The sequence below is a fragment of the Rhinolophus hipposideros genome, assembly GCF_964194185.1.
Source record: "Rhinolophus hipposideros genome assembly, chromosome: 5".
Lineage (NCBI taxonomy): Eukaryota > Metazoa > Chordata > Mammalia > Chiroptera > Rhinolophidae > Rhinolophus > Rhinolophus hipposideros.
In genome coordinates this window covers 34583706-34596628 of record NC_138051.1, presented here as the reverse complement: position 1 = coordinate 34596628, position 12923 = coordinate 34583706, and the positions used below count along the sequence as shown (strand labels likewise).

Sequence of the window (12923 nt, the reverse complement as noted above, 5' to 3'; positions counted from 1 at the left end):
TTCCTTCCTTCTGCTCATTTTGGACTTCATTTGTTCTTCTTTCTCTAGTTCTTTAAGATGTAATATTAGGTTGCTTATTTGGGATTTTTCTTGTTTCTTGAGATAGGCCTGTAATGATATAAATTTCCCTCTTAATACTGCTTTTGCCACATCCCAATACTTTTGATATGATGTATCTTTATGCTCATTTGTTTCTATGTATCTTTTGATCTCCCCTTTTATTTCTTCTTTGACCCAGTTGTTTTCTAGTAGCATGTTGTTTAATCTCCGAATATTTGTAGTTTTTCCTGCTTTCTTTTTGCAGTTGATCTCCAATTTCAAAGCCTTGTGGTCAGAGAATATGCATTGTATTATTTCAATCTTCTTAAATTTGCTGAGGCTAGTTTTGTGTCCCAACATATTGTCTATCCTTGAGGCTGTTCCATGTGCACAAGAAAGGAATGTATAGTCTGGTATTCTAGAATGAAATGCTCTGTAAATGTCAATTATGTCCATGTGTCATTTAAATCTGGTATTTCCTTATTGACTTTCTGTTTGGATGATCTATCCATAGCTGTCAATGGTGTATTTAGGTCCCTTACTATAATTGTGTTTTTGTCAGTTTCTCCCTGTAGTTCTATTACTAGTTACTTTGTATATTCTGGTGCTCCATGATTGGGAACATATAAATTGATAAGTGTTATGTTTTCTTGTTGTATTGTCCCCTTTATCATTATGAAATGTCCACCTTTGTCTCTTGTTATCTTTTTTTATCCCAAAGTGTGTTTTGTCAGATGTAAGTATGGATACACCTGTTTTCCTCTGGATTCTGGAGACATTTTAACCACAACATCCTTTAACGTCAGGCTCAAAATGTATTCTGGCAAACTCAACTGAATTTCGTTCATTTTAAATGGAAATTTTTTGTATTTTTAAAAATATTCGTTAGAATGGTAAGATACGTTCCAAGATAGTATGTTACCTGGCTAATGATTCTGTACCGTTACACTCACTGAAAACCAAGCAGTTTGAAATAAGCATGTGAATGCACAGCTGCTGACCTGACATCTTCCCATGCCTATCTGGTTTTTCTTAAGCTGTAGAAAAGAATGGTCTGCAGTGACCCTCCAGTTGATTGAATGTAAAATAGAAGAGTATAAAATGTGTTTTGTGAAGCAGAACTTTATGTCAGGTTAAAGCTAGACACATCTTCTCCACTGAGTCTAAGCTTGCCAATTGCGCACCTAAAATTTTATGGGAAAGGATACTGTTTGATGCAGTCCACCAGTGGTCCATAACAACAGTCGTTCACAATGCACTGCAGACAAATAAGAGAAGGGGTTCTGGGGTGGAGCGACTACAAAATCTATTACAGTTAAACGATATCCTAAAAGCAGTAAGCACTTTTCTTAAAAATTTTTTTTTAAGAGCTATCAAAAGGCTATTCAGATTTAATCACAGAAAACAAAAATTGCATGCTTTTTATTCACTATCAAAGCAAGCTATTAAAAAAGTGAAATGCTTTTCTCACAAATATTGCATTGCCATTTATGGTGCACCCTGACCTCAGTGATAGTTTATGATGACAGTAATTAAATGAGGTTTAAAATCCTTTACTCTGCTAGGCAGATAACAGCACTGCCACTGAAAATAGACAGCTGTGACTAATACCTGATAGACCTGATTTGCTAGAACTCCATCTGGGATCTGAGAAGGGTCCCGCAGCATACTATTTATGACAGACTTGGCGGCTGTAGAAGAAAAGAGATGAACTGTTAGCAGACAGTCAACATACTTGTAATGCAACAGGAGGAGTGACATATACCTATATATACACAAACCATGAAAATGAAAACACTACTGTTACGAATCACTTTTTTTTTAAACCTGAGGGAAGCTTTTAATTAGACCATTTTGCCAAGTTTGTAAGCCACATTGCCAGAGTTGAAGATGACCTAATTTTTCCAAGGTAAATTCACAAGTACAGACCTAAAGCATATGTCTCTTTGCAGTTAAATTAGCTTTGGAAAAGCTCACTTGGGGGAAAAACAAAAACACAACAAAGACAATCAGAAAGAAAATATTTACCTTTTGCGAGTAATACCTTAGTGAGTATTTTGTAACCAAGCGTATGTACGTGGAGAGCTTAGTGAAAGCAGGTCATATTTAAAGACTTCCATGATGTCAATAAAAATAACTTTCAGCCAAGGAAGCATTTCTGAATTCTAAACCTTTCTAAAATAATTGTCATCAACCGCCATAAAATATTATGCCCATTTCACAGGTGAGAAAAGTAGGTAAAATGACTGACAAGTGAGGGAATCTTAAATAAGAAAAAAATATACACATATTTACTTTTATATATGAATTTTTGTCCCAAAATATGTCTTATTGCATCCAGCTGCAAATTAACAGAACTGTTATAGAAGAAGAGACTACGGGAGACATCTGATATGGGATGCTAGGTCAGATCACATTCTTTGAAAATTCAGGCAAGAAATTCTGTTCTTGCCGTTTACTGCAGGCAAGTAAAGGCCAAAGTGGTCTGAAGGCCTCTTCCTCAACATGGGAGGAAGGCCAAGTCTCCAGACGGAAGCTCAGGCAGGTGCTGCTCAGGAATCGATTCTTTCAAGTCCTCCAGTGGAGTCATTCCCAAATATTTAGGGAAACCACTTAAGGTCTGGTCCATACAAGCAGAATCTAAAAATGCATGTTAGATAATTATCTAGTTAATAGAATGAACATGGACTATAGATCTGTATCATTCAGGTTCTGAGATGAGTTTTGGCCTACTTTTTTTGTTTGTTTGTTTGTTTTTTTGGTTATGTTCTTTATCAAGTTCAGTGCCATAAGAACACTGACAAGTATGATAAATGTTCGTAAGTACTGTGGGAAGAAATAAGGAAATTAGATCGTTCTCACTTAATCATAGTACTGAGTCCACAAAGAAAAAAATGAGGTACAATGATTTTAATTATTTCCCATTCTTAGTCACATAACTGCATGCTCACAGCAACGTTTATGTACTTAACAACCATTTACAAATGTGTTTGTCCTGCAAGTGGAGAGGCCATATTTGGAACCCCAAATGAGCATCACCCAAGGAAGCCTATCCAGCCCTATCTCCACAACTAACTCTGCGACCTGTGGATATTATAGGGCCTCTTAAATTCAGTGTCTTCATCTGATAATATTATCTGAGGTGACTACCTTAAAGGTTTCTTCTGTGAGTCTCTAGAGAAAATAGCTACAACAGTTATTTCGTTGTTATTTAGTCTGTTGAAGTGTAAGTAATAGTCAGAACCAAATCCGGCTTAGGCATTTGCTTCATATGAACTTACGTTGGGCTCAATTCTTTCTGAAAGAAATTACCACAGATAAGTGGTATACAAACACTGGGAATACGAAGCAGCAAATCGTCTTATGAAAAAACAGATTATTACAACAACAGTGTTCAATAGATAGTAATGTACCTGGTAAAGTCACTCAGTTTTCCCAACTTAATGTTAAGGTCTGGCCAGTCAGAGGGGACCAGAGCAGTGCTCATGCATTTGGTCACCTTCTCTGAAGTCTGCTACTCAGTCACTGAATAGCAATGGCAGGCCCATTCTTTCAGGTTATCCATGATGCCATCATCGTCTCAAGGAAACAGCACCTTTGCCACAGGCACCAGGTCACTGCTAAAATGTTACATTGCCTACTCTTATACCCATGCAAGGAAAAGATTGTTAATCTACAAATGATCATATGGCGTAACAAAAGTGTTATCCTATGGAAAATTAATGACCTCATAACAAACTATGCAGATTCATTGCTAAAATAATAAAACAAAGGCTCTTTAAAAAAAGGCATAGGGACAATACTCCAGGACATAAGAAAATTAGGTCATTTATTGTATGAGGGAAGAAAGGGAAACATTAAAGAAAAAGGAAACTGATGACATCATAAATTTCCTCACAATATAAATTTAGAATAGTGTGCTTATCAAAATCAAGAATCATAGTCAATAAACTTTCAAAAAAATAGATTGAATGTACTGAATAGAACACTATTCAAAGCAAAGGAAGTCTGTGACAGGGGAAGTCAGTCGTTTTAAATTGAATAGTAAACTCATAGACACAGACAATAGTTTAGTGGTTACCAGAGGGTAAGGGTGGAGGAGGGTGGTAGATGAGGGTAAGGGGGATCAAATATATGGTGATGGAAGGAGAACTGACTCTGGGTGGTGAACACACAATGGGATTTATAGATGATGTATTACAGAATTGTATACCTGAAATTTATGTAATTTTACTAACAATTGTCAGCCCAATAAACTTTAATTAAAAAAAAAATTGAATAGTAAATACTATGCATTGAGTCCACATTCATTTAAAACTCAACAAAATGTCTTTTCTTGCATCCTGCTGGCTTTTTTGTTTTGTTTTGAGGAGAGAAGTGCAAATAGGAAGTCAAGACCTTGGTTCCAATCCCAGGACACATCTGCCCTACATTTGCAGACCTCCACCCTCAGGCTTCACAAAAATATATCTGTATCTCAGATGAAGTAAGAGAGTACAAACTTACTTTTCCATACATATTCTGAAGCTTAGGAACTGCCAAAAGGATGAACAATAACATCAACCAGATAAGGCAATTGGACAATCTTGGGAGGTCTAGGGATAAGAGCCCTCAAGGAAGTCAATGCCTTCAATGGAAGCTGTCCCTAGGCCAGGTATTACCTCTGTCCAGTTTTCACCCGTCTTTTTTGACCATAGGTGGACAGGAGTCTCATTATCCCTAATCTCTGCTGGAGGCATTCACTCTGTTGATTTCAGTCTTACCCTCCCACTGCTTCAACTGCTGAGATTTCAGCTTTCTACCAAGCATGTACAAAGTAGCAATGCATGAGTCACTTGGAACTAGACGCACAAGAATAGGAGAGAGGTGGTACCTGCTGAAGCTACAGAGGACAGACAATAGGCAATGCCTGGGCTAGGGCGTAGTGACAAAGTAAAGATTATGACCCTTTTACTGTGAAATATTTCTAACATTACGAAGTCAGGAGACTGATACCATAAAACATCAATACACACACCACTCTGATTTAATTTCTGGATTTGCAAATAACTTTAAATACTCTAATATTAGTTTGTGTAAACTTAAAATGTATCAGTTGTGTTAGAGGTTGGTTTACTTTATTAGTATTTTTCAAGAAGCCGAATTTCGGTTTTGTTGATTCTCTCTACTGCTCCATTTCTTCAAATTTCATTTATCTTTTGGTGATCGTTATTTCCTGCTTTCTACATTGAGTTTGTCACATTGTTCTTTTATTAACTTACTATTTTTATTAAATATTTTTTTCAGTCTTTTAATGTATACTTCTTAAGGCTATAATTTTTCCTCTAAATTCTGCTTTAGCTACATGCCACAAGTTTTGTCATTTATAAATATTTTACACTTTCCATTATGATTTCATCTTTGATCCATAAATTATTTAAAAACTTATTATATTTCTAATTTGATTATATTGTGGTCAAAGTATGTAATGTTTATATTAATTTGGGGATTGTTGACTTCCTTTGTGTTTTTATATGCAACCAATTTTTGCAAATGTTTTTATTGTCTCAAAAAGTACTGAAGATCCTATTTTTGAGGTACAGGGTTCAGGTATGTCAAGTAGGTCAAGATTTTTAATTTTATTATTTAAATCTTCTACATTCTTATTAATTTTTCCAAACTACATATGAAATAATCATCTACTATTAGCATGGATTTGTGAGTTTCTCCTTATTATTTTGGTAATGTTTGCTTCCTGTGTTAGGGGGCTATATTGTTGTGTGCATAAATTAATTGTTTTACATACATTTTTTTGGAAATTATGCCTTTTGGCATTGTCATGATCTCTCCCTCCCTCTCTATCTTAAATTTAATATTATCTAGGAGTAATACTGTTGTACCACTTTTCTTTTGGGTAGTATCTGCCTGCCTGGTATTCCATTTCTTTACTTTGAAAATTATTTTGTCATTAAGTCATAGGTATGGCTCTTATAAATAGCATTTAGCTAGATTTTCTAAATTTCTAAATTCAATTGAGAAAATCTCTGCTTTTTAAACAGTGAGTTTAATCCACTTGTAATTGACACATTCAAACTTATTTCTATGCTTTTATTTTCCATGTTCTGCTAACCATTCTCTTCTCTCTTTCCCTTTACTATCTTGTAGTTAAGTTTTCTTCATTCCTCCTTTCTCTCTTTATTCACTTGAAAATAATACAGTTTACATCTACTTCTTTAATAGTCCTCTCAAGAAACTATCTAAACTGAACAATATCTAATCTAATCATATCTCCATTGTAAATCTAAGTATAAGAAATTTAGAACGTATTCACTCCAATCAGGAACCCCCCGTACCCCCCCGCGATTAGCCTACATGTTTGTGTTAGTTATTTCTGTCCAACCAACTTGTCCACAACACAATTTCTCAGTCTTTGCGATGGTTAATTTCATGTGTCAACTTAACTGGGCCACAGTCACTAGACACTTGGCCAAACATTATTCTGGGTATGTGTGTAAGAATGTTTCTAGGTGAGATTACCAGTTGAATCACCAAAAGAACAGAGCAGACTGCCTTCCCTAATGTGGGTGAGCCTTACCCAATCAGTTGACGGCCTGACTAGAACAAAAAGACTGAGTAGAAGAGAATTTTTCCACCTCATGGCCTCAAGCTGGAACATTGGCATTTTTCTGCTTTTGAACTCAACCTGAAATATTGGCTCCTCCTGGGTCTCAAACCTGCAAGCCTTTCGACCGGGACTACACCCTTGGCTCTGCTGAGTCTCGAGCTTGCCACCTGGGACTTATTAGATCTTGGGACTTATAGATCTTGGGACTTATTATCAGCCTGTATAATCATGCAAGCTAATTTTTTATAATAAATCTCCCTCTCTCTCTCTCTACACACACACACACACACACACACACACACACACACACACACACACATCTATTAGTTCTGTTTCTCTGGAGAATCTTGACTAATACAGTCCCTCCATTTTTTAAAGCATCCTATGCTTATTTACATGTTTGGAAAATGCTTATCAACATGTTTGGCAATTTTCTTTTTCAGCATTGCTTCTTGAATTCCACTTTTGGATTCAATATCTGAAAATTGGATATTGTTACTGACTCACCTCATTTATTAGTTCTTTCAGCTGGGATCACTGAGTAAAATCTCTTAGTCACCCCTTGCCTGAAAATATCTTTACTTAGTTCTCACTCTTAAATGATAATCTAGCTGATGAATTATAGGCTAATGAGTCATTTTACTTCAATACTTTGAAGATATGATTCCAATGTCTCTTGATATCTGTTATTGATAAGAACTCTACTGTCAGTGTAACTGTAACCCTTATGTAAGTAATTTGTCTTTTATTTCTGTGCTTTAGGGCTTTCTTTGATATTCAGTAATTTCATCACTGTGAGACTAAATATGGCTCTTTTTATTTAGTATGCTTGGAATTAGCTTGAACCTAAGGATAAATCACTTAAACGAGTTAGAAAAATTTTGAGCTATTATTGCATTGGCCTCCATTCTGTCCTTCTGGAACTCTTATATTAGACATCTATTTAAAGGTCTTATTCTATCCCCTATGTCACCAGCTCCTAAAAAGTGTTTACATTCCCTTTTCTTCATCTCTTGCTTTTCTTAGATCCAGTCTTAATTTTTGTTCTAATCTAATTTAATTTTTGTTCTAATCTAATTCCTCTAATCTTTTTTCCCCTAATCTAATACTTTACTAATTTAATGATCTTTGAACTTCAAGGACAATTATTTCATTTCTCATTTTTTATTTTTGTTTTTTCAAAATCAATCTGTTCTTTTTCACACTATTTTGTATTCTTTCATTTGTCTAGTTATAGTCTTTATTTAGTCAATCAATTTATATACTTTTATATTATAGATTTATCTTATAGTTTATAATATCATCTTATAGATTTAATTTATAATGTCTTTTCTCATCTCAAGTCCATGGTATGCTATCTATCATCTATCTATCTATCTATCTATCTATCTATCTATCTATCTATCTATCTATCTATCTATCTATCTATCTATCTACTTATCTAGCTAGCTAGCTATCTGGTGTCGTATCTTTCCTATGATAGTAGTTTCCTCACTTGGCTTATGAATTTTTACTGGGAGCTTATTTTCAGCAAGAATTGTTTGTCCTGCACTTTGGAAATAACCATGACACAGTCATTTCATGTTTACTTTTGCAGAAACCAGTTCTACTGCTAATTTGTTAGCTCAGGCTTCTTGCAGTAAACAAGAGTGTACCTTGGGACCCAAACTCCAAATGGTGCTGATCTATTTCTAATTTCTTTCTTCATTCCTAATACTCCACAACTCGAAGCTATACACAGTAAGCAAGCTTCCTTGCCATTTTCTCCAGGTAAGTGAAGTTTTACTAGTCCTTGTACTAAGGTCTGGGCTATATATGGAGGCTCAATTCCAACTCCTGGTTGTACATCTTTACTCTGTGGAGTTCAAAATCCCAGGCCCAGCCCCTTATGTCTATACCTCAAACTAACAATTCCTATGGGCCTACACAGTGTGAGCCTGTTTACCACTCTGAATATACCTTCTCTCTCTATTCCTTGCACCCAGAAATTAAATTCCTTTTGTTTGTACTTGGTTATGGATTTTAAAAGATTGTTTTTCTTTGTTGTTTATTTTGTCCATCATTTCTACATCTTTGTTGTGGAAATATAGCCCATCAACAAAAGCTCATTCTGCCATGTTGCTGAAAAATTTGAAAACCCTTTAGTAAGAAGTTTAAGGGAAAGCTTGTTTCCTTTTATATTTGTTGATTTGTTATTTTCCTGAAGTTAAAGTTATATAAATATTTAAAGGTCCTTCCAAGAAGTTGGAGCTCAAACAACAGAAAGAAGAGCTGGTGGCAGAGATGCAGATAGAGTGGGGACTGGAACAACTTAAATCAGCTCTAAAGACCTCTCTGCTGCATGACGTCTGGCCAGGCTGGGCAGCAGGAGAATGGTCATTGGTTGTTACCCTCAGTCCTTCCAAGGTTGCTGCTATATCACAGGCCAACGCATCGTGTGTTCATCATCAAGCTTGAGAAAAAAAGACAATTTGTTTGGGAATCAGTTCCACTGGATTTTCAAATGTAAACCCATAGTTTTTCGATGGGAAGGGGCTTCAAATAAGAATTTCTTAACATGCTCACTACTTGGCAAATTGGGGCGGGCCCGGTAGCTTATTCCTTCTTTGGTGTCAACTGGAGTGGGTTATCTGTGTGCTGGAGGATTCCCTTTCATGATGATTCACTCACATGCTTTGGCAACTCTGTGCTGGCTGCACCCTCAGCCAGAACTGTGGATGAGGTGGGCCTTAGTTTCCATGTGGGCCTAAGGTCTGCTTGGACTTTCCCTTGAAACGGCAGTTGGGTTCCAAGAGCTACACCCCAGGAGAGCCAGGTGGAAGCTTGTGGCTTCTTACGACCTAGCCTCAGATGTCACACAACAAGACCATAATTTTTATTTACATCTTCCTCAAAAGAGGAAAAAAAACATACCTTCTAAAAAAAAAGGTGAACTCAGAAAGCTATACAGTCTTTTCAAAGGGCGAGGCAACGTGGAACAGTGGTGATGGAGCACAGCCCCGAATCAGACAGACCACCTACTAGCTATGCTATCTCGACAAGTTAACTAATGTCTGTGACCCTCAGCTCTCTTGTCTGCAAAAGAGCATAACGTTGGAAGGCTGTTGTGAACATGAAATAAAATAGCCCACGAAAAGCACTTAGGCCATTTCAGACTTGGGCTGTTACAGTTGTTGTACTATTGCTTTGGCTGGTGTTAGATCATGGCATGGCCTGCGCTCTGCCTCCCAACACTACATTATCAATAAGTAGATCACTCATTACTTTCTATTGTTAAGAGGGTGAAAGAAAAAGGACTCCATGACATATGTATGAAGTCAGGGGCTGCTCTTAGCAGAATACACAACACAGCCTTGGAGAGACAGCCAGAAGTGAATCTGCTAAACAGGCAAAACATGGCAATGCCAGATTCTCCCTTACTACACCCCTCCCCTGTTCCTGCCCTTTTGTGGCATTCTGTACATAATGCATAATCAGAACTATTCTCTGGAAAGAACATGGTAGAAGTCCTTTACACGTTTTTGTGTATTAGCTTAACTGTTATCACTGCATGGGAGGTTTGTATTTTAACTCTTGTCTATAACAACGACAAGGATTTTTCCCTCTCTAGCTAAGGGCATTCCAAGCATCAGCAGCCAAACAAGTGACGACTTTCCCCCAAATCACTGACCTCCCACCCATTTTTGTAATTCTTCCTTTCCTTAATGCAAGCTGAGAAAAGTGGGCGGCTACTGCTGAAAGGAACTGAGGCAAGTGAGCAAGTGAACCATCTGCACTCTTAAGGTCCCTAAAAGTCCTGCCTCCTGCAAAGAGTGCCTTGTGACTAGGTTATACCTGAACCAAAACAAAGACCAGACCATATATAGTTGGGAACCTTATTCCAAGGTCACAGATAGATTTAAGCACAATGGGTGAACCAGTGTGGAGCTGACTGTGTATGGGGTGGCAGCAGTCAGGAGAGAAGAAAGGATGAGTGAGGGAAGGACAATACAGGGATAAAGACAAAATGGGCCATACTGAAGGAAGACTCATGTGCAGACAGAATGGAGGGTGTTAGAACCTACTCCTTTCTCCACGGAAGAAACAATAACCCCTGCAGTCAAACAGCTGGATGGGAAGGAGCTGCTGTTGGCAGCAACCCCGAAGCACACCAGTATCTTTATTTGCCTCCTCAGGCGGCTGCCCGAGAGGCTGAGTTCCAAGACAGCAAAGCCTAAAAATACCAGTTAGAATTTAATAATTTCTGTAAATGCTGGTTTAAGGCTTTTGGACATCAAGGTCATGCACGTCCCAAGCTACAACTCCGTGGGAGTTGGCCTGTCAGTGTCCTCTCTGGACAATTTTGATATTGTAGTGGCCCACATGAGCCTGCTTCCTCTTGCAGTTGCAACTATTCCTCAGGAATTCCAGGCGGCCCACTAGCTCTCCCACTGCACGGGGGTGATCTCTGATCCCATTTGATGATGTGAACAAGAAACATCTTTTAACATTAGGGAATCCTATAGGAACAAATTAAATTCTGCTCTCGAACTAGCACATAATCACGTGCGAAATACCTTGAACTAGAGTCATCAAATAAAAAAGTATTATGTAAGGACAGGAAGACGCTATCTCCAAAGCATGAGTATTCACACTGCTCAGATTCTTGTCTCAGATGACTTACAGCTCTATCGCCATCATACACCATTGACTCTTAGTCAACAAACATACATTCGATGAGTATTTATTAAGCACCTGATTCATGCCAGGAACATACTTAATTCCACCCCTCCCGCCCACTCACCACCAACTCCATCCTCCAAACCTAGAATGAATGTTCTTTCTCATTTTTCCCTGGACCAAAACGTCAAGGCTCAGTTCAATTTTTACCTCCTTCCGTATGGTTCTCCCTTAGTTTTTCAATCCATTTGCTCTGCTCTCTCTCATATTGTGGAGTGAATTCATTTCGTCCACCAACCATTTGGCACTTGATTAAATGTTACTTTGTTGTCGGCTGACAGGAGATTGATCAGGATGCTCAGACTTGAAACCATGACACATCAGAAAAAATCTACAAAAGGGATGTTTAGCAGAGTATAGAAAAAAAAATGCCATGTTTCCTCAGTGTTATCTAGAAGTATCTGGGGGCTTTTACCCAGAGGATTAAGCTCATCCTGTGGTCACCCCAAGGAGACAAGATGTAATTCTTACAAGTGTATTACTGGTTCTGAAGTTGTAAGGTTTCAGAATTCAAGCTCGGCTTTAGGGGGTCTTCTATTTGGGCTACATCAATATTTCTTAACTTTTTTTTTTTCATTATGGCTTATCTAAAGAAGACTTTTTAGACATTTAAAAAATTGTACCCCCCATGCAATTTTAATGCCACAGGTATACTGCATATGTATTTATGCAATATCACCCCATTTGAGAATATTTCAGTCACATGGAGGACTAAGGAAATATTTATGTCAGGATATGTGGTGAGCTGCTTAAAAGCAGAACTGTTTCTCTGTTATCATCTCAGAGTTGCTCTGCACAAAATAGCTGCTCAATAAATTGCTGAATGAGTTATTAAGAAACTACACAAAATCCGAGCCCTGCCTATATTCCCTACTGTGACAGCAATTCTTAGGTAATCAAATGGATTTGACTTAATTTGAAATGTTCTCATTATGAATGAGGCTATTTTTTTATGGTTTTTAGAAAATTTAGAGTCAAATAATAGATGTAAGGGGTCTTTAAATGTTGATGATATCTAAGCCATGTCTCCCAAAGAGCAGAGTGCTTACCACTGGCATAAGCTTGTGAAGTGGCTTTACGAGTATGCAAAACATTTTTTTCTTTAACAGTTACATATTCATGTCATCAATACTTTCTATTTATGGTAAGAAATTCTAGTTTATCATTTAAGGTGGAATTACAAATTTCCTTTAAAATGTAATTAAATGACATTTAAAGATATCAAGTAAATATAGTATATTTATTACTAGTACATGTAGTGCTATATGGATATGGCAAACATTGTAACTGTAAAAACTGTAAAATTTCAGAAACACCAATTTAATATCTGAACAAAGTCAGTTGAGCATTCAGGAAGATGGGGTTACTCAGTCTATCCTATAACAAATTTTCCCTTCTAAAAAAAGGAACAGCAACTAACATTTACTGAGTGCTTACTTTGGGCCAGGCACCATTCTAAACTCCACACGTATTAACTCACTGAATTCTCAGAATGTACCTACAAGGTGGCTCTCCCCATCTTAGAAATGGAAAAAATGGAGGCATGAGAAATTGAAAGCAT

General features: G+C 37.2%; 1 protein-coding gene across 3 annotated transcripts in view; it reads right to left on the bottom strand.

The window, feature by feature from the left end:
• CDIN1 (CDAN1 interacting nuclease 1) overlaps positions 1-12923 on the bottom strand; it is a 223145-nt gene that overhangs the window by 120276 nt on the left and 89946 nt on the right. For all 3 annotated transcript variants that reach the window (XM_081049980.1, XM_081049981.1, XM_081049982.1), the window contains exons 6-7: positions 1651-1730; positions 1248-1297 (exon numbers count right to left, since the gene is read on the bottom strand). In XM_081049980.1, the coding sequence (XP_080906106.1) occupies positions 1248-1297; positions 1651-1730 (130 nt within the window). The remainder of the gene's footprint in view (positions 1-1247; positions 1298-1650; positions 1731-12923) is intronic.